The 27,500-nt window shown below is 34.7% G+C and overlaps 1 protein-coding gene across 1 annotated transcript in view; it reads right to left on the bottom strand.

The window, feature by feature from the left end:
- The window catches only part of cpsf1 (cleavage and polyadenylation specific factor 1), a 46,299-nt gene extending 19,333 nt beyond the window's left edge, over window positions 1–26,966 (bottom strand). Inside the window, exons 1-22 of the mRNA XM_056479551.1 lie at window positions 26,838–26,966; window positions 26,409–26,580; window positions 23,502–23,529; window positions 23,268–23,401; window positions 22,971–23,051; window positions 22,720–22,871; window positions 20,528–20,674; window positions 20,207–20,346; window positions 18,150–18,260; window positions 17,944–18,037; window positions 16,266–16,353; window positions 16,053–16,184; window positions 15,408–15,453; window positions 15,215–15,306; window positions 13,966–14,040; window positions 10,946–11,026; window positions 6,937–7,029; window positions 6,700–6,813; window positions 2,600–2,741; window positions 2,331–2,509; window positions 1,553–1,692; window positions 1,203–1,389 (exon numbers count right to left, since the gene is read on the bottom strand). Of these exons, the coding sequence (XP_056335526.1) occupies window positions 1,203–1,389; window positions 1,553–1,692; window positions 2,331–2,509; window positions 2,600–2,741; window positions 6,700–6,813; window positions 6,937–7,029; window positions 10,946–11,026; window positions 13,966–14,040; window positions 15,215–15,306; window positions 15,408–15,453; window positions 16,053–16,184; window positions 16,266–16,353; window positions 17,944–18,037; window positions 18,150–18,260; window positions 20,207–20,346; window positions 20,528–20,674; window positions 22,720–22,871; window positions 22,971–23,051; window positions 23,268–23,401; window positions 23,502–23,529; window positions 26,409–26,552 (2,400 nt within the window). The 5' untranslated portion in view covers window positions 26,553–26,580; window positions 26,838–26,966. The remainder of the gene's footprint in view (window positions 1–1,202; window positions 1,390–1,552; window positions 1,693–2,330; window positions 2,510–2,599; window positions 2,742–6,699; window positions 6,814–6,936; window positions 7,030–10,945; window positions 11,027–13,965; window positions 14,041–15,214; window positions 15,307–15,407; window positions 15,454–16,052; window positions 16,185–16,265; window positions 16,354–17,943; window positions 18,038–18,149; window positions 18,261–20,206; window positions 20,347–20,527; window positions 20,675–22,719; window positions 22,872–22,970; window positions 23,052–23,267; window positions 23,402–23,501; window positions 23,530–26,408; window positions 26,581–26,837) is intronic.
- Between the last annotated feature and the right edge of the window lie 534 nt (window positions 26,967–27,500).

Below are 27,500 nucleotides of genomic sequence, written 5' to 3'. Positions count from 1 at the left end.
CATGGCTTATTTCCTCGCCACTGGCTTGCTTGGTTTGGGACTTTGGGATTGAAGCTTCACATCGATGGATTTGCTCTTCAGTGTTTGGACTTTCAGCAGTGAAATTTAAACCACACTGAACTGAACAAAACTGAAATTCAACTCTGAAAACTGATGCAGGTTCAATTTACTAGAACTTCAATGTTAAGCTGCTTTGACATAATCTACCTTGTAAAAGCGCTATAGAAATAGACATGAACTGAACTAAACAATTTATAATTAATCAAGCAAGAATTGTTGTACATCTTGATTCATGGTCATTTACATACATGGTTTCTGCAGGTTTCATCAAGTTGAATTTAAGACATTTTAAGACCTTTTTAAGACCATTATAAATGAAACTTACACAGGGTTAAGCACTAAGGAATTTTTCTGATGCATTGGTTCGGCCAATAAAATGAAAAAAAAAAATTATTGCATCAAAATTTTCAAATTTTTCTAATTTTTACTTGCTTCATCCAAAAAAAATCTTAGTTTTTATTCTTAGCCATATATTTTAAATAATGTGTCAAAACAAGCAAACTCTAGGTGAATACAGATTAAAAATAGAAATTTAGAAGTTTTAAAAACTGTAATAAATAAATGTAACAGTCTGTCCAGGTCAGTGTCCTCAGCAGATAGCTATAAATGCATGGAGAACTTTAAAACAAACGTTTTTGTAAGGAGCATACAGTATACAGTAATTACAGTAATTAATCCATATTGATAAATCAAGTTAAAATGTAAACTTTTGTTAAAAGATGGATTGCTGGTGATTGGATGGGTGTTGGCCCAATTGGGTAGATTTACAAGGATATATGAAAATGATTACCCGTTAAAAATTATTTAAAACCTACAACACAATATTTCAGAAAATACAAGACTTTTTAAGGCCTAAAATGTAGTTTTTGAATTTTTTGGACATTTTAAGACCCATCGGACACTCTGTAAATATACTTCATATAACGGTCATCTAATACTACTAGTTGGGAATAAATTTAGGGTCCATATGATACAATTATAGATTCTTATGTAAATTACATGGCTTTAATTAACATATAAATGCTAATCTACATATTTTACAATGAAACTAAAATAATAATAATAATTCTAAAGAAAAAAATAATAACGAGTTTAAACATCAAACCAGCTTTTCTTTTTTTAAAGTAATCATGGAAAATCACCTCCATGACTCCATTCTCTCTGACCAGCAGGCACCAGTGTGAGGGCTCCTGTCTGCTGGAGCCGCTGTCTTTTCCTGTGTAAGTGGAGCTCGCTGCTGCAGAGCCACGGCTGGACTCCTCTTTACTGGGGCTCGTCAGAGGGTTCGACTCTCCGTACAGCATCTCCTCTTCATCGTCCACCGTATTACTGACAGACAACATGAAAATAATCATAACGAGGAATACATGTTACTAAACTATAAATAAGAGCATTAATCAAATCAAGTAATAATTAAAAAATAATAATATAAAATAAATAAAATAAAAAAATAAAACTAAAATGAAACAAAATAAAACAAAATGACTATTACCTGATGTCCTGGATGATGGTTTCTGTCTCTGAGTTGGTTCTGATAGCAATTTCCTCTTTTGCCAGGAAGCTGACCTTGTTCTCAGTTGTGAACATACCACTGACGTCGCGATATGCACATAACGTAATAACACGTGATTGCTGAAAGAGTAATACATTAATAAACAAAAATTATAAAAACTGAAAACGTCAAATTGACAACACCCTAAAAAGTATTTAAAGAAAGAACCCATTTAAAATTTAAAGCGAACCCATTAAGAATTACAAGCACTCAGATGCATTGCGTTTTCTCATGTCATAAATTAAAATTTTGCTTAATTGCAGATTAATCTCAGATTGTAGATTTACAAAATCTATTTTATAAACTAAAATAAACACTTTTTCAGCAAGATCAGTTTAAGAATAATAAAAAGTTTAAATAATATAATTTTTATTTCACAAAATGTATTGTACGTTGTTGTTTTGACCTTTCTACTCATCAAAGAATACTGAAATCTTTCACAGTTTCAATAAAAATATGACGCAGCACAACTACTTTTTAACATTGACAATAAGAAATGTTTCTTAAGCAGAAGATCAGCATATTAGAATTATTTCTGAAGAATCAGAAACAACAGACACAAATTACATGTTAAAATCCATTCAAAGAGAAAACACTTATTTTAATGTTTAATAATATTTCAAAATATTACTATTTAAATGTATTATCAATAAAATAAATTGCCTTTTTTCAGAAACATCTAAAAACCCTCTTATATATGATGTGTGTACAGACTGACCGTGTGTATCTGTGGTTTCTGGAGTGCCAAGCGGTGACTCTTTCCCATATACGAGTCATTCTTCAAAACAAACATAGTGACCACTCCCTCTGCCGTCATAATGACCACGTAAGGATCAGCCAAAGAGCAGTGCACTATGGGAGAGCCCAGGTCCACAGGGATAAAGTGGAGCTGATTGACTATGAGAAAGAACAGGAAAAAAAAACTATTAAAACACAGGCTATTCATCAACACACAATTTCATCCATCACTCTGATGTGTTCTCTTACCTCCCTCGAGCAATCTGATGCCCATGGGGGACACCTGGATGATGTATTTATTGTCTCCGATGTTGCCCGCATAAACCGTAGGACCCTGTGTGGCGAATCCACTGGTGTCCAGTTCCATGATCTCCTGACCCGTCTGAAGGATCTGGACAAGCAGCAACAGCAAATCAAACACTGCAAGAGCGAATAGCATCTACGGGCAGATATTGTCCTAATAAGCAATACACTACCAACAAAATGTCATAATATCAGAGGGTGAACATTATCATTGGTTGAAGAGAAGCCAATGAGCAGAAAGCTGGTCAAGTTTTGTCTTCAAAACTGATTTAGCATCGATTCTACGTTTTTCAAAATGAATCGCTACTCTTTCTTGAAACAATTCTGAGATTAGTTATTAACAGCAGATGCCGCTGTCGCAGATGGTTAGTAGAAAAACCTATTTGAACAGGGAAAGATACCTGCACATACACACAATAACAAATGTAACATTGCATGTCACAGCATCACATAGTGTGTGGTTGGGACACAGTGTTTTATTCTAAAAGTAATTCATGTTAAGCAGCAAACAAGCGCAAAAGCAAGCAAATGAAATGGGTGTGGAATTTGAATGCAATTAGAGTGTTTTGGTACAACGAGGTACGAGAAGCTTGCTTTGGTACACTTTCTGTTCCAAACACAAAACTGTTTTCACCAGGGGGGCACTTTAGAGTAGTTTGAGTTTATTTACCTGATTACCACATTGATTTATTTATTTTTTTTGTAATTTAGTTTTTTATTTTGAAAATGAGAATATACAATTTTTTACAATCAGATAGAAAAATACTTTTAACAGATATTACCCCATATAATTCCCCATCCCCCCACCCCATTATACGCACATCAGGAAACACAGAATAACTATAGTTTAGACCAAGCTGTTAGATACTTTAGTTACATCCGTAGCATCAGATGAGGGTTAAGTGTCCAAGATTTCTTTGACGTTGCATATATAGATTTTCTATGTCGTAAGAATGTCCACTTTGGCATGGTTAATCCGTGCTGATGACAGTTCCAGATACAATATTTCCAATAATGAATGTAACCAGTGCTTAACTGAGAGATCATGAGGAGGTTTCCACCTTTGTACCAACATTTTCTAACCGCTAGCAGCTTACCAAAATTTACGGACCTTTGCATTTAAGGGAAATTGAGAGCTATCATTCAATAGTAACAATACAGGATCTTTGGGGAAACAAATGTTTGTAACTTTAAATAAAATGTCCAGCACCGAATCCCAAAGTTTTTGCACCTCCGGACATTCCCACATCATATGTAAAAAGGTATCTGGACGCTGTGGTTCACAGAACTTACAATATGGATGTGGAGTACAACATTGATTTATGATTTATCACACCCTCTTTTACACAATTTTTTCAAAGCTTAAAATAGTATAAAATAGAATAAAATAGTATAACTATAAAACAAACAACAAATGAGGAAATGGGTTTTATGACCCTTTATGTATTACAAGGCCATGTGAGTAAAAAAAAACTTCAGGCGGTGCGGTGGCGTGGTGTGTAACGCTGTCGCCTCCCAGCAAGAAGGTCGCTGGTTCGAGCCTCGGCTGGGTCAGTTGGCATTTCTGTGTAAAGTTTGCATGTTCTACTCATGTTAGTGTGGGTTTCCTTACGTGCACTATGGGTGAATTAGGTAAGCTAAATTGTCCGTAGTGTATGTGTGTGAATGAGAGTGTATGGGTATTTCCCAGTGATGGGTTGCAGCTGGAAGAGCATCCGCTGCGTAAAACATATGCTGGATAAGTTGGCGGTTCATTCCGCTATAGCGACCCCTGATTAATAAAGGGACTAAGCCAAAAAGAAAATTAATGAATGCTGACTTCAAAGGGACAGTAAACCCAAAAATATATATTTACACACTATTTACTCACCCTCATGTTGTCCCAAACCTTTGTGAATTTCTTTCTTCTGTTGAACACTGAAGAAGATATTTTGAAGAAAACCAAATACCCAAAACCATTGACTTCCACAGTAGAAAAAAAGTCAATGGTTACAAATTTTTAAACTTTTTAAAAAATATTTTCTTTTGTGTTCAAGAAAAGAAATAAACTCAAATAGGTTTGTGACAAGTGAATATTGTTAAATGATGTAGGATACAGTACTGGAGTGTTGTGTAATAAGCATTGGTGAAAAAATTTAAAATATATATAAATAAATAATAAAACATTGTGCATTTATGAAGTGTGCTTCACACAGGTGAGTGGGCTTGACAAACCACCTGTAGAAATGCTCTTCTCTCTATAAAAAAAACTCTAGCACTTAATACTCTGAGCAGCTTTGTACAGTGCATCCAGAAAGTATTCATAGCGCCTTAAATTTTCCCACATTATTTTATTTTACAGCCTTATTCCAAAATAGATTAAATTAATTTATTTCCTCAACATTCTACACACACTACCCCATAATGACAATGTGAAATTTTTTTTTTGAAATTGTTGCAAATTTATTAAAAATAAAAAACATGAAAAATGACATGTACATAAGTATTCACAGCCTTTGCTCAATACTTTGTTGATGCACCTTTGGCAGCAATTACAGTGTAAAGTGTTTTTGAATATGATGCCACAAGCTTGGCTCATCTGTCTTTGGGAATTTTTGCCCATTCCTCTTTGCAGCATCTCTCAAGCTCTATCAGGTTGGATGGGAAGCGACGGTGTACAGCCATTTTCAGATTTCTCCCGAAATGTTTCATAGGATTTAGGTCTGGGCTCTGGCTTGGCCACTCAAAGACATTCACCGAGTTGTTGTAAAGCCACTCCATTGATATTTTAAGGGTGTGCTTTTGCAATGTCCTGCTGGAAGATGAACCGTCGCCCCAGTCTGAGGTCAAGAGCACTCTGAAGCAGGATTTCATTTAGGATGTCTCTGTACATTGCTGCATTCATCTTTCCCTCTATCCTGACTAGTCTTCCAGTTCCTACTGCTGGAAAACATCCTCACAGCATGATGCTGCCACCACCATGCTTCACTGTAGGGATGGTATTAGCCTGGTGATGAGCGGTGCCTGGTTTTCTCTAAACGTAATGCCTGGCATTCACTCCAAAGAGTTCAACTTTAGTCTCATCAGACCAGAGAATTTAGTTTCTAATGGTCTGAGAGTCCTTCAGATGCCTTTTGGCAAATTCCAGGCGGGGAGTGGCTTCCGTCTGGCCACTCTACTATACAAGTTTGATTGGTGGATTGCTGCACAGATGGTTGTCCTTCTGTAAGGTTCTCTTCTCTCCATAGAAGAACGCTGGAGCTCAGACAGAGCGACCATCGGGTTATTGCTCACCTCCCTGACTAAGGCCATTCTCCCCGATCACTCAGCTTAGATGGCCGGCCAGGTCTAGGAAGAATCCTAGTGGTTTTAAACATCTTCAGCTTATGGATGACGGAGGCCACTGTGCTCATTGGAACTTTCAGAGCAGCAGAAATTTTTCTGTAACCTTCCCCAGCCTTGTGCCTCAAGACAATTCTGTCTTGGAGGTCTACAGACAATTCCTTTGTCTTCATGCTTGGTTTGTGCTTTGACATGCACTTTCAACCCTGGGACCTTATATAGACAGGTGTATGCCTTTTCAAATCATGTCCAATCAACTGACAATTAAGCTGCTGAAACATGTCAAGAATGGTCAGTGGAAACAGAATCTACCTGAGCTCAATTTAAAGCTTCACAGCAAAGGCTGTGAATACTGATGTACATGTGATTTTTTTAAATAAAGTTGCTACAATTTCAAAAAATCTTTTTTCTACATTGTCATTATGGGGTATTGTGTGTAGAATTTTGAGGAAATAAATTAATTTAATCTATTTTGGATAAAGGCTAAGACATAAGAAAAAATGAAAAAAGTGAAGCGCTATGAATACTTTCCAGATGCACTGTATAATTAGTGCTTCTTGTGTGAATTGCCTCTTCTTGTATCATTGAATGCATTCTCAATTTTAAGTTACTTTGGATAAAAGCTTCTGCTAAATGACTAAATGCTAATGTGGGAAATCATTTGAGCTTAAAACACATTAAAAGCAGTTTGTCAGTATGTTATACAAAGTGTAATGTTTGAGTACCATGGTGGAGTCTTCTCTGCTGAGGATAAGGAAGCCGTGTTTCTTCTTGTCATCCTCTATTGTGGGCTCGCGCTTCTCCTCCTCAGGACTCTCTCCATCACCCTCAGCTGAAGGCTACAGACAGACAGTTACAGAGTTAAGAACTTTACAGCTAAACACCACCAATATATGTTACTTATCTGCACTAAAAATAAAAAGTATGCGCAAAGTAAGAGGTGTGGCTGCAACACAAATCACCTTTTCGGGTTTTTCCTCACAGTATATGACTGTCCACATGTCATGGCATCCAGGAAGTTCAAACGTAGTCACCACCTGGGGTCTGATGCTTTTCTATTGAACAGAAAAACAAATATTTTAATATCACTAATGTAATATTAATAATCAACTGCCAGTGGTCTAATATACGTTTATGGTTCATAGAGAAAAGAACAGGTTTTTAACACTCAAAACAGTATGTATGGATATTTATGACAAGAATAATTGAAGACATATTCAAAACACTTAGGGATTATAGTGCAGTCCATTTAATTCAATTTTTTGTAACTTGTAAATGTGAAGCTTTGAATATTTATAATAGTTACATTTAGAATGAACACCTCTTATATTACACTCAAAAAATCAGGTTTGCTGTTTGTTCAAACTAATTTAAAATAAGTTGAAACAACACAATTCTTTATTTTTTGGTGCTATGTACCTTTATGTATTAATTCAGCTCTTTTATTTTTGGAAGTGTTCTGTGTATTTGTTCTATCTGCAGAAAGCAGCTACTTGCTCCTTTGCTTGGTCCAGCCCCTGCTCGAATTGATGCTACACCCTGCCTAGTCAGCTGACTTCCTGGCTGCCTATAATTTCGGTTGTTGCTAGATCGGATATGGTTGCGGCCAGAAGTTAACAAGAATTATTTATACTATTTATTAAATTTCCTGTCGACGCAGTGGCGCAGTAGGTAGTGCTGTCGCCTCACAGCAAGAAGGTCGCTGGTTCGAGCCTCGGCTGGGTGAAGTTTGCATGTTCTCCCTGTGTTCGCGTGGGTTTCCTCCGGGTGCTCCGGTTTCCCCCACAGTCCAAAGTCATGTGGTACAGGTGAATTGGGTAGGCTAAATTGTCCGTAGTGCATGAGTGTGAATGAGTGTGCATAGATGTATCCCAGATGGGATGGGTTGCAGCTGGAAGGGCATCCGCTGCTGGATAAGTTGGCGGTTCATTCTGCTGTGGCGACCCCGGATTAATAAAGGGACTAAGCCGAAAAGAAAATGAATGAATGAATAAATTTCCCATTTATTGTATTTTATTAACGTCTAACCCCAACCCTAAACCTAACCATCACTGTAATGTAAAAACATTAGTTGTACTGAGTTTTAATCATGCTATATATTAATTACCCAATAAATTGTATTTTTTAACACCTACTCCCTCCCCAACCCTAAACCCAACGTCATAATACTGTAAAATATTCATTATTGTTATACAGTGTCATAAAAAATGTTACTATATTAATGTGCATATCGCACATTGTGGTTGGTAGTTGTGTGTTGACTTTCATAGAAAGAAACTGTGTGTGTGTGTGTTAGTGAGATTTATTGAATTGGAGGAAAATCTGTTACAGTATTTAGTGCATTAGTTCTTGCTGAAAATCTGCCCTCTGTCTGTTAACTGACTACTCTGTTAACTGACTACTGCCCTCTTTGGATTTGTTCGCTGAGTGTAAATATTTGTTCATTGTAAATAGGGAGCTTGACGCCATTTTCTTTTGTACCTTCTTTTTATTGATTGTTTTTGTGGACAAGGGAGTTAGATAATAAAGTACATTTTCTTTTCTTTTCTTTTGCTGAAAATAATGAAGTTAGAGGGAATTTAGATTGTTTTGTTTATTATTTTGGCCTGGTCAGCTGCTGAAGTAAAAAAAAAAAAAGAACAAATTTTGTTTGAGAAAATCATTGTGAAAATAAAATCTTTATATTTTTTCTTAAGCGACATTGTGTGTGCGGTCTTCCCTTCCATGTTGCGTCCTTACCCCTAGACGGGGCGTAACATTTGGGGACAACTTAATCGGTTTATGCTCAATCCACTTAAATTTGTGAAAACTAAGCTAACTTAATTTCTTCAAGTTGTCCGAACGCTAATTGATTTTGTGGAACCCAGAATTTAACAGTATGAATAATTTAATATGCATAGGTAAAAAATATACTGAAAGATAATACATTTAAATTCAAATGAGGTAAAAAACAGTTGCCTAATTTTCTAAACTAAATTTGAGATTTTTTTATGTTTCCCTTGATTTTTCCTCTTTACTAAAAATGCACTTATTTTTTCCTACCATATTTATCTGAGTGTACCATTTTGTTTGTAGTTGTACCATGATACCAGTTGTCCGTGATCTTCAGATATTTTCTTAAATTAGCTCAAGTTTTGACTTTTATATGAACTAATCTAATATGACCTAAAATGTGTATATCATTCTATATGTGTGTATAGCATCCTATAGAAATTATTAGTTTTAAAAAAAGAGAACTGTGAGGGGTTTCCTCATTTATTCCGAGCACTTTTCCAATTTTTTACATTTTAGAAAAACCATGACTCTCTGAAACACAACTGAATGCTAGGACATATGTCATACGTATCTCTTTTATTTCTTCAAAGTTACTACTTTTTTAAAGGTACCCTTTGCTAAGCCACACTAGAGAACCACCACACCAATCGTGGTCTAGCAACCGCAGCTACGCGCAAGGAAACAACCCAAAGCGTTTTGCATATGGGTTGTGCAAATCTTATACCCCGTATCCTAAAGGTTTGGTGGAACGTTTTTCCCTTTCTAAAACCTAAAACCCAAGAGGAGAAATGCCAGCGTGGATCAAGCTGTATGAGGGGCCGTAAAAGCAGCCCAATCCAGTCATATTTCCAGCAGTTTCAGCTAAGAATATTTGGATTAGATATCAACAGAACAAAACAGAGACAAGATCACAAACTGAGCACTTGCGATTAATATACTTCACCCGCAGCTGTATTTTAGTAATTGATATCCCTCATGTCCATGTCAGAGCTACAATTCACAAGTCGGCCTATTGGAGATTTAGTCATTGGTAACTACGTAATAGCGGGTTAGTGTCTGCTTTTTTATTTGGTGTCAGATTAATATTTGCTGGTAGGGAAAATCCATTTGTTCACTTCTATTTACACCTTAATTTGCATTTTAATTTATTTATTTTTTCCACTTAACAGCAAATTAGAATAGAAACTGTATAAAAATCACACAAAAATACTCACAGTTATAGGTACCCTACATTGTTATGGGTCAACGGTGCTAATATTTGGCACAAATCTATCAAATTCGCCTTCCTGGCTGCTCTTTCTATGAATTAATTATGTAAAAGCACTGTATATTCATATTTCTTCGTCGGTTAGTAAAGCTATATTTGATTCCACAATTAGTCTATAAGGCTTTTTGGCTAAAAAAGATGAATCACGGTTTAATTTGTCGTTAATAGATTATATTTAAATATCACCTCTCCTGCTGTACATGAACTAAGATGTTGAATGATCAGCGAATGAGGCGGTTAGGCTTTAGATCCAATTTTGATCAAATTATTTTCTAATCGGTTGCGTATTATGTCGTGAATATACTCCTGTAATGCATACTGCAGTCCTTTTTTGTCTGGCTCAGATATCTCACCTGTTTGACAAAAATTACTAATTATATTCCTGGGAATGTCTGACACCGGCGCATACATAATGTAATAGACGTGCCAAGCACGAAAGTTTGACAGGCAAAACAGTAACTAAGGAGGGCAGGGCTTAGCGAAGGGCCAATTATTCTCTCAACATTCTCTCAAACATCTTCATGAGTTGTTTTAAAATACACATTTACATTTGAGATAAAACCACCATGAGATGCATGCTATCCCAGGAGTAAATAGTGATTCAGTTTCATAATCAACACACACAGGCACTGACTCATATACCAGTTTTTACATGCATCCTGAGTGAGATGCATGAATGGTGGATCAGCAGCTTGCCTCTGCTGTATCTCGGGTGTTTTAAAGGCCTCTCCAACCATCTCTGAAGCAGCCCTGGTAAAGCCCAGACGTCACTGTAGCACTGCAGTGTCCTGCAGCAGACGAGCCTCACCGCCGCAGGACAGACCACTGTGCATTTCTGCTACAGACAGACCCAGCTGCAGTGCATGCACATCCATGCAAAGGAGAAAAGATACAAAAATGCAAGAACTGGAGGAAAACTGATCATTTACCTGCAATACAGACAGTGCTCCATTCTTGCCATATCCTGAACACACCACCACCTCCAGATCTGGCTCAGGGTTGGTTTGAAACTGATGGAACAAGCAATGGTGTATCATAAATAATCAGAAAAAGAGTATGTTGTCTTGCAGTTTTGGCATGTTTCTAGCAGGTTTAAACATGTTCCTTACGTCTTTCTAGCATTTTTAGCATGTTTCTAGCAGGTTTGAACATGTTGCTTAAATTTTACTAGCATCTTTAGCATGTTGCTAGCAGGTTTGAACATATTCCTTACATCTTTCTAGCATTTTTAACATGTTGCTAGCAGGTTTAAACATGTTGCTTATTATTTACAAGTATGTTTTGCATTTTGCTAACAGGTTTTAACCTGTTATTTGTTACTAGCATGTGATTACATTTTGCAAATAGGTTTTAACATGTTGCCTGCATAATTTTGGATTTTGCTAGCAGGTATTAGCATGTTGCTTACAAGTAACAAGTTGCTAGCACACATTGCTAGCAATGTTGCTAGCAGGTTTTAACACGTTGCTTGTTTCTTTCTAGCATTTTTTAACATGCTAGCAGGTTTTAACATGTTATATAGGTTACTAGCATGTTATTGCATTTTGCTAAAACATTTCGATAAATTGCTTGCATATTCAAGATTTTGTTAGCATGTTTTAACATGTTGGCTGCATGATATTAGCATGTTTTTGGCATTTTGCTAACATGGTTTAACAAATTCCTAGCATATTTTAAGATTTTGCTAGCAGGTGTTAACATGTTGCATACATATTATTAATACATGTTTGGGCTTTGCTAACATGTTTTAACAAATTAAAGCAAGCATATTTCAGAATGTTGCTAACTAGCATTTTTGCATGTTGCTTGGATTTTAACATATTGCTAGCAGTTTAGCTCAGTTTTAAACAAGTTTTTTTGTGTTGAGCAAATTTCAACACATTTTAACACATTTGCTAACAGTTTAACATGTTGCGCACATTATGAAGATTTGACAGCATGCTTGCTTACTTTAATAGCATGTTTAACTATTTGATCGTATGCAGTCGGGTTTTTTTAATGGTTTTGTCTGAAATAAGGTCTGTTTTACATAAGCTTAAGATATTTTTATGTTAATTTCTATTGCATACACAAACACATCAGTAAAACGCCTTGTTATTTATTAATGCTTTCAATACCCTTGAAAAAGAAAGTTGCCAACAAGTAATTTCATGCCAGGAACATCAATTTCTACAAACAGTGAACAGATAAACTCACCTACTTACCAGTCTTCTCTTAAAACCTGCACACTCTTACAAACTATTCAAACAAACTTTCAGAGACTTTTTTTTTTAAATAAAAAGTGTAATAGTGTCAGAAGCTCATTACCTCTTATGATTGAATATTGGCTTCAAAACTCATAAAAGCTGTTATTTTAAAAATACTATAGTAATTTATTGTAAATACAATAGTGTTTTAACACTATTTTTCTTTCATCTTGAGAAATATCGCTAAGTTATGAAGTATGCTATCCATCTCAGATGCAGAAAAGCTTGTGCAAGCTTTTGTGACTTCTAGGCTGGACTACTGTAATGCACTGTTTGCTGGCTGCCCAGCATCCTCTATTAACAAACTTCAGCTAGTACAAAATGCAGCTGCCAGAGTTCTTACCAGGTCTAGAAAATATGATCACATCACCCCAATTTTATCCTCCTTACACAGGCTGCCTGTTAAGTTTCGTATTGAATTTAAAATATTGCTTCTTACCTATAAAGCTTTAAATAATCTAGCTCCTGTTTATCTAACCAACCTTCTGTCTCGCTACAATCCAACTCGCTCTTTAAGATTTCAAAACTCAGGGCTTCTGGTAGTACCTACAATAGCAAAGTCGAGTAAACGAGGTAGAGCCTTCTAATTTATGGCTCCTAAACTCTGGAATAGCCTTCTTGATAATGTCCGAGGCTCAGACACACTCTCCCAATTCAAAACTAGACTAAAGACCTATCTGTTTAGTAAAGCATACACTCAGTGTACCACTTAGCAGGTTTCCACACAGGTTTCCGCATTTTGTTTATGTATACTATGAACAGCAGCTACGCTAATTATTCTCTTTATTCTCCATTTCCACCTGGGGATACTCTTCCCGAGGCCCTCAGACTATGCAGAGTCACTGATTCGATCCAAGACCAACGACGAGATGATCCCAAGGTTTCCATATATTGGACCAGGCCGTATCCTGAGCAGCTGCTGTGGTGGTCATGGAGGAGTGGAGAACATGAGACTGATTCCTGTGATTCCTGGCCAGACGAGTCTTCGCTGAGGCCAGCTTCCAGACTCCGCCTCTGCACCAGATGTTTGGCCAGCGGAAAAATTAAAATGGTCGTGCCCAACTGAGTCTGGTTTCTCTCAAGTTTTTTTTTCTTAACTTTCGCCAATTAGTGAGGTTTTTTGTCCCTCTCCGTTGTCGCCACTGGCTTGCATGGTTCGGGATCGGTATTGTTGGATTTGCTCTTCAGTGTTTGGACTCTCAGTAGTGATTTTTAAACCACACTGAACTGAGCTGAACTGAACAAACACTAAAAACTGAACTACACTGTTCCAATTTACTATGACCTTTTATGTGAAGCTGCTTTGACACAATCTACATTGTAAAAGCGCTATACAAATAAAGGTGAATTAAAATGAATTATTAACAACTATAAAATAATATTACACTGCAATACGTGTAAATGCTATTATATATACAGAATAACACATTTTACTATGGCATGGTTCAAAAACACTATAGTATTTAATTACTATGGATCACTGTGTAGTACATTTTCATGTGGGAGGTGTGCAAAATTTGTGAAGACCGTCAGGATGAGCAAAATCATAAACCGTTGTTGGTCACAAATTGTTACATTAATAATCCAAAAGCCAATGAAACAATCCTGTTGTGTTGTTGTTGAGAGAACCACAGTGAGGCAAACCTTCGAATAGGCCAACAAAAATATGTCATCACTGCTTTATTGAAAAAATTTAAAAGTACCTCTTCAGACAGGAAAGCTGGTTCTCCCATGGAGGCACTGGCACAGGGTCCAATGTTTAGTATGCTGTCACAAACCTGGACATAAACATCACATGAGACCTCTAGTTCAATATATGTGTTGTATACAGGCAATGATATTAGAAATGTCTTGATTTTACATTCACTGACAAATTTTTTTCTGGCTCAAAATGAGTAGTAGGTGGTATCCCGATCATGATTTGTTTGCTACTTGAAACAAACACATTTTGCTTCAAGCATTATTTTATTTAAAAGGCACTAAATGCTATTAAATCAAACCACAAATTAATAAATATGATGAAAAATGAGATGCAACAATAGTTTACATAAATGTTTATTAATCCGAATAAACCTGATTCTAATAGACAACATATTCAACTAAATTTGAGACAGGCCAAGGGTATTTAGAGCTTACTATTTTAACATGTGCTCTTTGTTGTCATGCAGTCTCAGATTTCATGTCTGCAGCAAGACCCTTCTCGTTATTTTTGTTGACAAAATAGTTGACATAATAGTTTCTAATAACTCATTTCTAATAACTGATTTCTTTTATCTTTGCCATGATGACAGTAAATAATATTTGACTAGATATTTTTCAAGACACTTCTATACAGCTTAAAGTGACACTTAAAGGCTTAACTAGGTTAATTAGGTTAACTAGGCAGGTTAGGGTAATTAGGCAAGTTATAAAAGTGGTTTGTTCTGTAGACTATCGGAAAAAAATTTTTGCTTAAAGGGGCTAATAATTTTGACATTAAAATGGTTCTTAAAAATAAAAAACTTCTTTTATTCTAGCCGAAATATAACAAATAAGACTTTCTCCAGAAGAAAAAAATATTATCAGACATACTGTGAAAATTTCCTTGCTCTGTTAAACATCATTTGGGAAATATTTAAAAAAGAAAAAAAACTAAAAGGAGGTCTAATAATTCTGACTTCAACTGTGTGTTCGGGAAATGACAATCCAAACTGCAAACAGATGGCTTATTATCTACTGAGATCCACAAACAATAGAAGAATTTTTAAAAAAAAGTGTTAAAAAAAAACAAACAGATTTTTTTATTAAACATTTCAATAGCAATATTTTTATGCCTGCCTCATTTTGTTTTTTTTTGTTTTGTTTTTTTTTCAAAAGAGGGAGGCGGCAAAAGAAATGATGCAGAAAAAAAACTCTGACTTAATTTGAATCAAATAAAATATGTTGCTGAGATTAGATTAAAAAGGACCTTACCTCAAATGAGTATGTGGCCAGCTGAGTGCCTGACTGAGCTTCACTCCCGTACACCTCAATTTCATCCAGCTCATCAGGTAGATTGCCCTTTCCTGGACACAACAACACCACCACATCGAATACAATTAAAATGTACATCAAAACATCAATTTAAAATCATTGTACAACATAGTCTTTTGTTACACTACTGTACCTGCCCAGTTGGAATCCACACGTTTCTTCTTATTCGGAGGTTCTTCCTGAAAGACAAAGACATTGAGTATGAAGAAAAAACTTCAGACGTTGAATCTTACAAGATATTTTATGTTCAATGCGATACTTTAAAGTACAAAACTATGTTTTAAGATATATATATAGATATATATATATATATATATATATATATATATATATATATATATATATATATATATATATATATATATATATCTACAAACACATCCATACATACTGTCCATTAATACACAATCAAGTGGATTACTTTGCCTGTCAAGTGGATTAATGGATTTAACATTTGTGGTTGTATTCTTAACATACTAAAATGCAACTCTATTACAATGTATATTTACAAATATATTTAAATAAACAAGTAGTTTCGATAGAAATGTAAGAATGTTTTAGTTTAACATAAATGCTTGACAGTAAATTCAGAAGCACTTTAAGCATATTTCAGGTACAAAAATAATTATATTACACAAAGACGTAAATAAATCCTTCTGAAGTGAATAAAAAGCAATAAAGTTCAACAATTATAATAAATTTAAACCAAAATATTTTATTTTATTACCTTTACCTTAATTGCAATTGTAAATTGAAATAAATTAACTTAATTACAAACCTGTTTCTCTTTCTCCTCATTCTCTTTGCCCTCCTCCATGGGTGTTTCCTGGAGTTTCTCAGTGTACCTGAGCAACAGTGAGTTTCCCAGTCGAGAGCCCAAAAACAGATAGCCTGGCTCCATAGTCATCATCTGAGAGGACAGAGAGAGTCACTTACACAAACTAAACAATAAAGAGCACTAAAGACTGTTGTTTGTTAGCCGATCACTCACACAGGTCGTCAGGACACTGGCAGCAGCCTTATCAAAGTGAAACGCACGGACACTTCTCATGCCATCGGTGATGAGCGTCAACACATAACTGGACAAACAATAAAACACACACTATAAAAACGCTGACCCAAATGACTAGCTGACACCCACCCATTGTGTATGTACGTTTTTAAAAATAAAATAAACTTTATTTTCAAAATCGTAGAGAAGATTTGGCATAAAACACCCAATAATATGTCTTAAGTAAGATAATAAGATATTTTAATGCAGATTTTTTTATGATGTGAGCTTCAACATTTTAATTGTGGGAAGCAAAGCACAAAGCAATGTCATATATTTGGTAAATATATTAAGCGAAGACTCTACATAAATACTATTTCTGTAAAGTGCTATTTATGTATTTATGCAAGTCTTTTATGCAAATTTTTTACTTATGCAAAAAAGATTAAAGTCTTGTACTGTAGGTTTTTGACACTTAAGGGAAATTTTATTGAGAATACACCATCTTCACATTTAGATTTTGCTGAATTAAGCTGAATTTTTAAAAACTGCTTAACTCTATATGACTCGGGCAACAAAGCGTAAAAATAGTGGTTGGGTTTTGTTTATTGCTGAAGTTTGAGTGTAACTTTATCTCCTCCTTTTATCTTTTAATTAATTTAGATAATGTCCTAAATTGGACTTTTTTATAAGGGACATGCAAGCTTGAGTATGGCAATTATGAGAATTTGAGAACCCCTTTATTTTAAGTGTGATTTATTTAAGTGTGAATCATTTAATGAAGTGACAACCTAAAGCTTTTGTTTATATAATGTTTATATCTTCACATTTTTTGACTGTTTTGGAGCACACTACATTATAAATAATCTTAAGACTAGCATATTGATTCTAACACCTTAAAAAACTTTCATTGTGATTTCACTGGAACTTCAATCTTTTCATTTAAGTTATTAATGTTATTTTTGAACATACTTAAGTGTTTCATATGAGCTGCTTCATATAATTCAATATGAAGACATGCTTGGCTGTATATACACAGTGCCTATAGAAAAATCATCATACCCTGTGAAAATATTTACCTTTCCTCACATTACACCCTGCTTTTAAAAGACCTTCCAGATAAAGTGGTAGAAAGGCACAGGTTAGAGAAAGCTACAAAAACATTTCAAAGGCTGGAAAAGTTATTTGGGATTTGATTTCAGGCTTTATGACAAATTAAGCAATTATCTCAAAGAGGTGTGATGATTTTCTATAGGCACTGCACATGTATGTGTGTAAATGGTTTAATAAAAATATACTTTTTGTAAAATATTATTTTTTTAGAAGATTTTGTTTATCGTTGAAGATTTTTAAAATTAAGTTTTATTTATTTTAATCATTTTGTGTCAAATACTCTGATATTGGCTTATGGCTTTATCAGATTTAGGAGGAAAACCTAACTCTTTGTTTCTCTCATTGTTCCCTGAGAGCACAATGTTTCTTCAGGACAAAAAAATACTAAATGTATAAGATTGTTGTCAGTAAATTTTCACCGCAAAACAACAATACAACACAAATACTGCCTTCAATTTTAAGAAAAGCCATGACAAATGTAATTTTAGGCTGGAAAAATTAGATAATATCCTGTTATATCCAGCAGGCAACCTGAAATTTTGATCATTGAAGCAAAAGATCTCACATTTCTCCTCCTTTAAGTGAGATGACCATTTTGTCAGAGGTGATGAAGGAAGCTTGAGAACAATCCAGCGTGATCTTTACTTCATCCTGAGACCCTAAGGAGCAAAAAAAAAAAAAAATGAATTAAAGTATATCAAAATCAAACTAATTCTAATTTTGGCTCTAAATACACTATTTTGGTTCTGAAAGGGTTTCAGAAGCACTTACTCAAGGGGAAAGCTGTGGTGCCATTAGTCTGACTGTTTAGAGACACTCCAAATGGAGGAACACTCTGATTCAGATACAGCAACGAATTCACAGCAAACACCACAACACCACCTGAAGACAAAATGCACACCATTATCATTCAAACAGCTTCATATGTTGTATCATGGGATCATTTTGAGCAGAACAGAAGAGTTTTCATGCATCTGGAACACAAGGATCGATACGGTTAGTTTTATATATACATTGCTCAAAAAAAATCAAGGAATTTTCCTTTTTTTGAGCAGTATATATGCTTATATATAGCTTTATACACACACAGACAGACAGACAGACAGACAGAGAGAGACAGACAGAGAGAGAGAGAGAGAGAGAGAGAGAGAGAGAGAGAGAGAGAGAGATAAATGTTAACTGAAACAAAATAACAATTACCTAAAAAACTCAAAGACATCCTATACAGAAATAAATTATTTTACAATATGTAAAATAAGTATCTGATGTCCCAAGAGTGTGTATGAACTCTTCGAAGCTACTCCTTTTATGCTTTGATCCTAATAGTGACGTTTTGTTGTCTGTAGCTTTAAATTCAAATGGAATTGGGCTCTTTTTTTTAAAAGGGGGCAGAGCTAGAAATGCCTGTGTGTCAGCATAGTGGCAGATTCAAAAACAAGTTATAAGGGTCCTATACTAATGAGAGAGAGAAATTGTCACTAATGGGAAAATGTCAATCAACATGTTTATGCAGACTTTATCAAGTGTGGTTATAAAAAATTTAATTATTACATTTGTACTATTAGAAGCTGGCTATATTCACACACTGTTGCCACACAACTGTGTATAAACCCCTTATAAAAGTGATGAGGGGCTGCATAATAAGTCCCCTTTAAGACAGGCTTCTAAAACATAAAAATTAAACTCAATTTGTACGAATTTGACATTTATTTGTAAAAATAAAATAATAAATTTGACATTAAAGTCAATTTAATGTGGTAGATCTGTTACAGTGTAACCAAAGGACAAAACAAGCCAAAATAGTAATAACAATAGAATTATTATTTTTATTATTATCATTATCAGTTTTATTATTATTATTATTAATAATAATAATAATAATAATATATTATTATACATTAATTTATATTGTAAATAAAATGTATATTTAGATTAATTTACACATTAAATGTTTTGTTTTCTTTTGAAAAAAACTAATTCAGGATTCACAATATAAGGGAAAGTGCAGATACGTATATGATAAGGCATGATTTTAAATGTGTCATTTGTAGATCTGAGGTGCGTTTCCCAAAACCTTCGTTAGCCAACTAACTCTCCTTATAAACGTTGTTGATTTGGCGTTTTCCAAATCCATCGCTCCAATGAATATTCGCATGATTTCTGCAGATTTTTAGCCCATCATTAAATTTTGCAATTTAAACATTAAATAAAAGTTAAAAAGATATTATTTTTTATTTCACATATTAAGGTTTAAGTTATGATACTCCCAAAATAATTCCGCAGAAATCCGCAGATTTTTACCAAAATTCTCAGCAGAAAAGGCAAATAACGTCTGCAGATTCCGTCTGGCCCTGGTTATAACTAACGTAGTTCAAACGATGAATCTGCGACAGAGAAACTACGGTTTTGGGGAAACACTCCTCATTACATTGTTTATTTACCAAACAATGCATTTTACTATGATAGTTCAGCTATGAGTTATGTTGTTGTTTGGGAAACACACCCCAGTACACTTCAGGAAAGGTAATAGTCTTAAATTTCCATTTCTGTTTTCACATGAATGCACATTTTCCAATCTATACCAAGTTTTGAATTGATTTTATCATGTGGAAATTGAGTTTAAAACATTTGTTTAAAAAAAATCCATATTTATAACTATAAGTAACATTAATTAACAGAACCTAGTATTGACCATAAACGAAAATAATGTTTAAAATAAAAACAGGAGGCTTTCATTTACTGAAGTGGACAACAGGGGGGTCTCAGAGACAAAAAAGAAGAGAATAACTGCCTGGAGGGTGTCAACAGGTGAGTATGTAATATTTTACCGATGGGTTTGGGAACAGCCATGACCTGATTGCAGTCAAAGGGCAGGTTACTCAGAGACCAGATGACTGGATGAACCTTTTGCATGATGTTTAGAGAGATCGCCACGATGCTGCAAGTGTCCTGACGCACCGCTACACGCCTGACCACAACAAACAAAACAACAGAGAACAACAAGATCAATAAAACACCAAATGCATCATGGCAAAACTGAAGGCATATGACTGAGACAGGAAATGAAAGTGGAAGGCGTTTTAAATAAAGTGTCTGCTAAATGAAGAAGTGTTATTATATTTGTCACGTTTAAGTAAGTATTGTCATACCCTGGCCACGTCTGATTGGGCTCGAACAGAATAAGCAGTGTGGGCTCATAGTAGCCATGGAGAAACTTCATATCGATGATGTTTAGGAGTTTCTCATCCAGTTCACGAACATCGATGATGTAACTGGGTAGGAAACTAGATTTCTGCCTGAAAGAAGAGAAACGCTGTTATTAGGACTGTACTGCAAATACAACTATTTCCATGTGAATAAATCTGATACAAAATAGTTTGGGGCACATTTTTATAACTTTTTCACTGATTTGTGTTTATTTAATTTTTTTTAATTTAGCAGGTCTGTCCTAATTCCCTTTTATTTTAGTTATTTTACTACATGGACAGTTCACCACAAAATGAAAATGTACTCCCTATTTACTGACTCACAAGTGCTCCCAAACATTTTGGAGTTTTGGTATTCTGTTTAACATAAAAGAAGATATTTTGAAGATGGAAACCTTTGACTTCCATAGTAGGAAAAACAAATACTGGAAATTATTGTTTAGAGGTTTCCAGCTTTCTTCAAAAAATATCTTATGTTAAACAGCATAAAGAAAAGTTTGGAACATGAAAAGGGTGAGTAAATGATGATAGTTTTGGGGCAACAATGGCCTTAAGTTGAAAATAAAAAAAGCAACTAGCTTTACTGAACCAGCTAAAATGAAATGAAATATAATGTTATCAATTTTATTCATTTGATCATTTTACCACCTTTTTGTAAGTGGTTTTAGTTCACTACAATATCCCTACAAGATTTTCATTTTGTAGTGAAATTAATAATGTCATTTAACAAGAATGCATACATCTAATTGATTTGAATCAGGTTCAGAAAGAGCTTTATTGCCCGGCATGTTCACACATTCAAGGAATTTGTTTTCACGACAGAGCTTCTACAGTGCAACAGAATGATAGAGAAAAGACCAAAAAAAAGAAATAAATTACACAATGAATACAAATATTCAAATTGACAAGTGTATGTACAGGTATATCACTATATACAATGTTATACATGCAGTACGTAAAGTATGTTGTTAATAAATAATAAATAAGTGTATATGTGTATAACAAGTAGTGATATTTGTTTCACAATTACTATCATAAAGTGTTCATGAGACGGATTGCCTGATTGAAAAAAGCTATAGATATTTAAAATACAGCTGAAGTCAGAATAATTAACCCCCTGAATTATTAGCCCCCCTGTTTGTTTTTTTTCCCCCAATTTCTGTTTAACGGAGAGAAGATATTTTTAACACATTTCAAAACATAATAGTTTTAATAACTCATTTATAGTAACTGATATATTTTATCTTTGTCTTGATGACAGTAAACAATATTTTACAAAATATCAAGACAATTCTATACAGCTTAAAGCAGGGGTTAGCAAACTTGGTCCTGGAGGGCCGGTGTCCTGCATAGTTTAGCTCCAACTCTAATCAAAAACACCTGAACATGCCAATCAGTGTCTTCAAGAACACTAGAAATCTATAAGCAGGTGTGTTTGATTAGAATTAGAGCTAAACTGTGCAGGACACCGGCCCTCCAGGAGCGAGTTTGCCCACCCCTGGCTTAAAGTGACATTTAAAGGCTTAACTAGGTACATTAGGTTAACTAGGCAGGTTAGGGTAATTATTTGTATATTTGGCAATTTATTGTACAATGAGGGTTTGTTCTGTAGACTATCGAAAAAATTTATAACTTAAAGGGGCTAATAATATTTTTAAAAACCTTAAAATGTTTTTTAAAAAATGTAAAGCTGCTTTTATTCTAGCCAAAATAAAACAAATAAGACTTTCTCCAGAAGAAAAAATATTAGGCATACTGTGAAAATTTTCTTGCTCTCTTAAATATAATGTGGGAAATATTTAAAAAAGAAAAAAAATTAAAAGGGGGGCTAATAATACTGACTCCAACTGTAAATGCTTTTATTGGATTTTATTTGGAACTTTTTCTTGTTTTTATAAAAATTAAAATGATTTATAAAAGCAAAACAAAAAACACTGATAACTGATGTTTTCCTGAGCATCAAATCAGCATAACAGAATAATTTCTGAAGGATCATTTGACAATAAAATCTGGAGTTTAAAATTCAGCTTTGATGTAACATTATTTCACAATATTATTATTTTTACCATAAAAGTCTTTTAATAAAATGTAAAAAATTAAATGTCTTCAGGTATTTAGAAAACATTTATTCTCACCCCTCTCCCACAATCCCCTCCTGTTCATCAGCAAGCGTGTCCTTCCTGAAAGGCAGAACCACCAGGCAAGTGCCGTACACCAGCATGACAGCACATCGATTCTCTGGATCCACTCGAACCATAGGAATGTGCACATTCTGAACAAACCCATCCTGAAACATACAAAAAAAAAACACAATTCACAACACAAAAATTCACAGAAATCTCCACAAAACAGCAGTTTATCATTTCCTAATAAACACAATACACACTCTCAACTCCGGTTCCTCAAAATAATGCAGCGACAGAGTCTTGAGATCATGCGTGCCAGGGTCATACTCCACAACTGACAGCTGAAAGACATAAAATAGCAAAAATATTAGACATTAGATATTAGAACAGAATCAGAATGAGCTTCATTTGCCAAGTGTGAACAAACACACAAGGATTTTTTTGTGGTTTACAGGGTACATGCTTGCATAACACTAGAGAAAGGAAAGACTTTTAATTAAGTGGCAAATAAAGTAAACAATAAAAATGAGCTTTAGCTTTAATGCAGTCAGACATACCTTGGCATCTTTGAAGCTGAGAAGCAAGGCGTCTCTGTTGGTGCCCACCAGCTGGACACTGGCCATTGACATCACATTCCCAAAAAGAGAGAAAGATGCCACCTGCTCCAGTTTCTCTTTACGACTTTTGCCATCTACAAAGATTCATTATTGAACATAGTAATTTTAACATTAATAGTAACAGCAAATCTACAACATACTTGACCGCGGAAAAAATCAATGTAAAATTCCTACCTGATGACTTTTCAGACTTGGAAGTGCTCTAGAATGAAATGAGGGGAAATTATTAATGTTAATGTTAAATACTGGTCATTGTGGAGGAAAAATACATCTTCACCTTTAAACTAATTATGATATAATGTGTGTGTTTTTTTTATATCTAAGATACAGTGTGAGGGTCCTAGCAAGAGAGATGTTATTGTCTTAGAATATTTGTTGATTTCCATGTCTTGTGTGGAAAAGGATGGCAGGTCTGTCACCCAATACAACACAAATCATTCCAATATGCTTATTAAAAATGTTCTTGTAATAATAATAGTAATAATGATTTCTATTATTATTATTAATGTTGAAAAATTTTTACATGAAAATTTTAGTGGAAATGAGGGATATATTTTTTTAGGATTTTTAAATGAATACAAAATAATTGTATTAACACTATAACTGTCTGTGCATTAATTAATGTGTTATTTATTTGGATTAATGTGGTAGCACTGACTAATGTCTTGTTAAAATCTATCTTGTTATAAATTTTTCACTCAATTCAATTCATGTTTGTTACTTTAGCGCTTTTACAATGTAGATTGTGTCAAAGCAGCTTAACATAGAAGTTCTAGTAAATTATAACTGTGTCAGTCCAGTATTCAGAGTTGAAGTTCAGTTTAGTTCACTTCAGTGTGGTTTAATTTCCACTGCTGAAACTCCAAAAACTGAAGAGCAAATCCATCAATGCACAGCTCCACAAGTCTCAAACCAAGCAAGCCGGTGTCGAGGAACAAAACTTTACCAATTGACAAAAGTGAAGGAAAAAAAAACCTTGATGAGACCAGGTTCAGTTGGGCACGACCATTTCTCCACTGGCCAAACTTACTGTGCAGAGCTGCAGTCTAGGTGCCAGAGAGCTGTATTATATAATTTCTTTCTTCTTTTTTTTTTGGTCATTTGTTCATTGTACTTGATCTTTCTTACAACTTTTAACTTTGAAAAGGTTTGGGGAAAAAAGTGACTTTTATTAAACTTTTATACCCCATTTTGAAGATGTCTCCAGGATGTGTTTGTAAAGTTTCAGTTCAAAACACCCATCAGATTATTTATTATACCATTCAGAAGTTTGTAAATCTGAGCATCTTGTAGCTGTTTTTGTTGCCTGTGCCTTTAATGCTAGTTCTCCCCGCCCACCATTCCCACGTGCCTGTCAGAGTGTGCCTCAATCTCCGGCTGCATCAGATAAACAGCACAGTGACAGACATGAAGGAAGCAGATCTCAAGTACGGTTTGTAAGAAATACTACAGTAAGAACTTTCCTAATGATTATTTGTATTTGTTGTTACAAATTTGTTGTATGTCATCACAAAGTTCACACACACAGGCACACACACACAGTGTGTAAGTTTAAATTTGCACGGTTTTTGCACAGCAAATATGACAGGATACACATTAATATAAACTGTTGTATGGATATCGGTTATGTATGTATGCAAAATAAACCTGATATAACGATCCTATTTAAATATAAGGAATTTTTTTAAGAGACTTATTGTGTTTATATCACCCCAATATGACTGTGGACACACTATACCTACACGCAGTTCTGTCCAAACAGCTTACAAAAGATGAATTTCATCATAGGTGCCCTATAAAATGATACAATGTCTGGGTTGGTGTTTTATATTATGCTACAAAAACCTTGTAATTTTTTGGCAGTACATTTTTTTGTTATTTTACAGATTTAATTCTCTATATATCATGACTCATAGATCATAATAGTTCAAACTAATAAAATGTCAATAAAAGTCACTTTGCTAAACTCTAGAGTTGAATTTTCAACATCCAAAGTCGACACAGCAAAGATTCCATAATCCAATTCACAACCGTAAATAAACAGAAAGCACAAAATATGGAAAGTGTTAAAAGATATTTTTACATGTGTATATCTCATGTCACAGCTTCACTTAACAAACCCCATTGTTTTTCATGATTTTGCGAGCGCTGAATCCAACGCAAAATCAACAATCCTGCAAAATTCTTAAATTAAACGCAAAATAATCACATAAAACATCAAATTCCAAAGCATATATTCAAATTATATTTATTTCAGTTTGCAATTAATTGTTTACTTATAGACGTTGCATACATACAGTTAAAATTGTGCGACAATTGTTTTTCAGCCTTTGCAGTAAACAGACGTGGATGAAGCGTGATTGATTTACATGTGAAGTCAATGCAAAGATGTGACTGACATCCTGTGGCGCTAACTGCGTGTTTTGATGTGCTTCAGACTGCAGAAGAAAGTGGGAGCAAACATCTAACAAACAGAGCAGTGGAGCAGACAGAAAAGCAAGCAGCTTACAGTGATGGAGATTGGTTCAAGGATGACGGCCGCTGGACGTGACCGAATTGAAGGACATTATTTGTGCTTTACATGTATCGTTTAATTCTTTTCCTGCAGTTAATGAGGAAAAAATGCTTCCCTGCTATTGACGAGTTTCATGGCAGTCCATGTTTATGTGTATTACGGTAGCCTTAACGCTTGTCCTATGTGTGAGGTACATGTTGTCAGATGCTCCAGGTATGAAATTTGAGAGAAAGAAAGTAAGCTCGTGGACAAAAATAAGAGTTATACAACCTTCCTTTTGCCTAATTCCTATAGTTTTAGATCTTATCTTGACAAAAGACCAAAATAAAAAGCTTTATTTTTATGATTTGTGTCATTGTGTCAGATTGCACATCTAACATGGTAAATAAGATTTCATATATATATTTATTATATTTATATAATTTTTTTATCGCAAAATTGTCTGCAAATTTTTGGGAATTACCACCACAAAATCTGTCATTTTTATCACAAAAAAATCCCAAGTAAAATCGTGAAAAACTAGGGGGTCTGGCTTAGATCCTTAATCCGCCGTTCTCCATCCTCACCTCCACATCATAAATGATCCTGTAGACGTACAGCTGAGATGTTCCTGCCACCACCAGGTTTTTCTCTTGGCTGGAGATGAAGTTGCAGTAAACGGCAAACTCCACTGCGGTGGGCGGGTGAGCCTGACGGTACACCGCGTACATGATGAAGATCAGCGGCTCCTCTCAGCACCTTATGAACCGAACACACAGTCAACACTAGTGCTTCACACTTCATATCTGACTCTTCACAAACTCCACAGCGACACTTCACATCTTCTAACTGCTCCATAACTGATAAACACATATTTACTGTAGAGAGTTATTGGTTCCCCGTGCCTATTCTAACGTTGTGTTGACATTATTTGCATCTCACGCTAATATGCTAGCTAGCTAGATTTGATAATACCAAAAGTAAGTATAGATACGCATAAATAAACTCGAACCTACCACAGAATAGGTGAACGATTATTATGCTCTTTGGCCACTGTGTCTCATGAATGCAGACGTTAAAAAGTGCATATTATCAGTACACTGGACAGCACTTTCTCATTCATTACACATCCCAGAATGACTCGCGCTAGCAGTGCGGCGCTCAAATGAGTCCGGTGTGGCCAATGTGCGAAACTTGAGTTCCTGTCGCTATGTTGTTACTGTTAGCAAAGAGCATAGAATCACTGATTGGTGATTCTAAGATCTTTGCTAGAAGAGATACAGCTGCGGCCAGAAGTTACCATGAATTATTTAGAATATCATTATTTTATAAAATTATCCATGTATTATTGTATTTTATTAACGTCTACCCCTAAACCTAACCATCACAGTAATGTAAAAACTGTAATTATACTGCAATTATTATGTGTATTATTCACATCATTTATTTAATAACCCATTAATTTGTATTTTTTTAACATTTACCCCCAACCAACCCTCACAGTTATGTAAAATATTAATTATAGTTGTAGTCTACTGTCACAAAAATTTAGGCTAACGTTAAATTGATGCGAGTATCCGTAGCTGTATCCCTTCTAAACTTGATTTGGGTACCTTTTCATTCACACGTAACTTACTTTGAATTTTTTATCACTTCTAACGGTAACTAAAGCAGGAAAT

The sequence above is a fragment of the Danio aesculapii genome, chromosome 19, assembly GCF_903798145.1.
Source record: "Danio aesculapii chromosome 19, fDanAes4.1, whole genome shotgun sequence".
In the NCBI taxonomy this organism is placed as follows: Eukaryota; Metazoa; Chordata; class Actinopteri; order Cypriniformes; family Danionidae; genus Danio; species Danio aesculapii.
The sequence above is the reverse complement of the archived record's forward strand: the minus strand, read 5'-3'. Positions and strand labels throughout refer to the sequence as shown.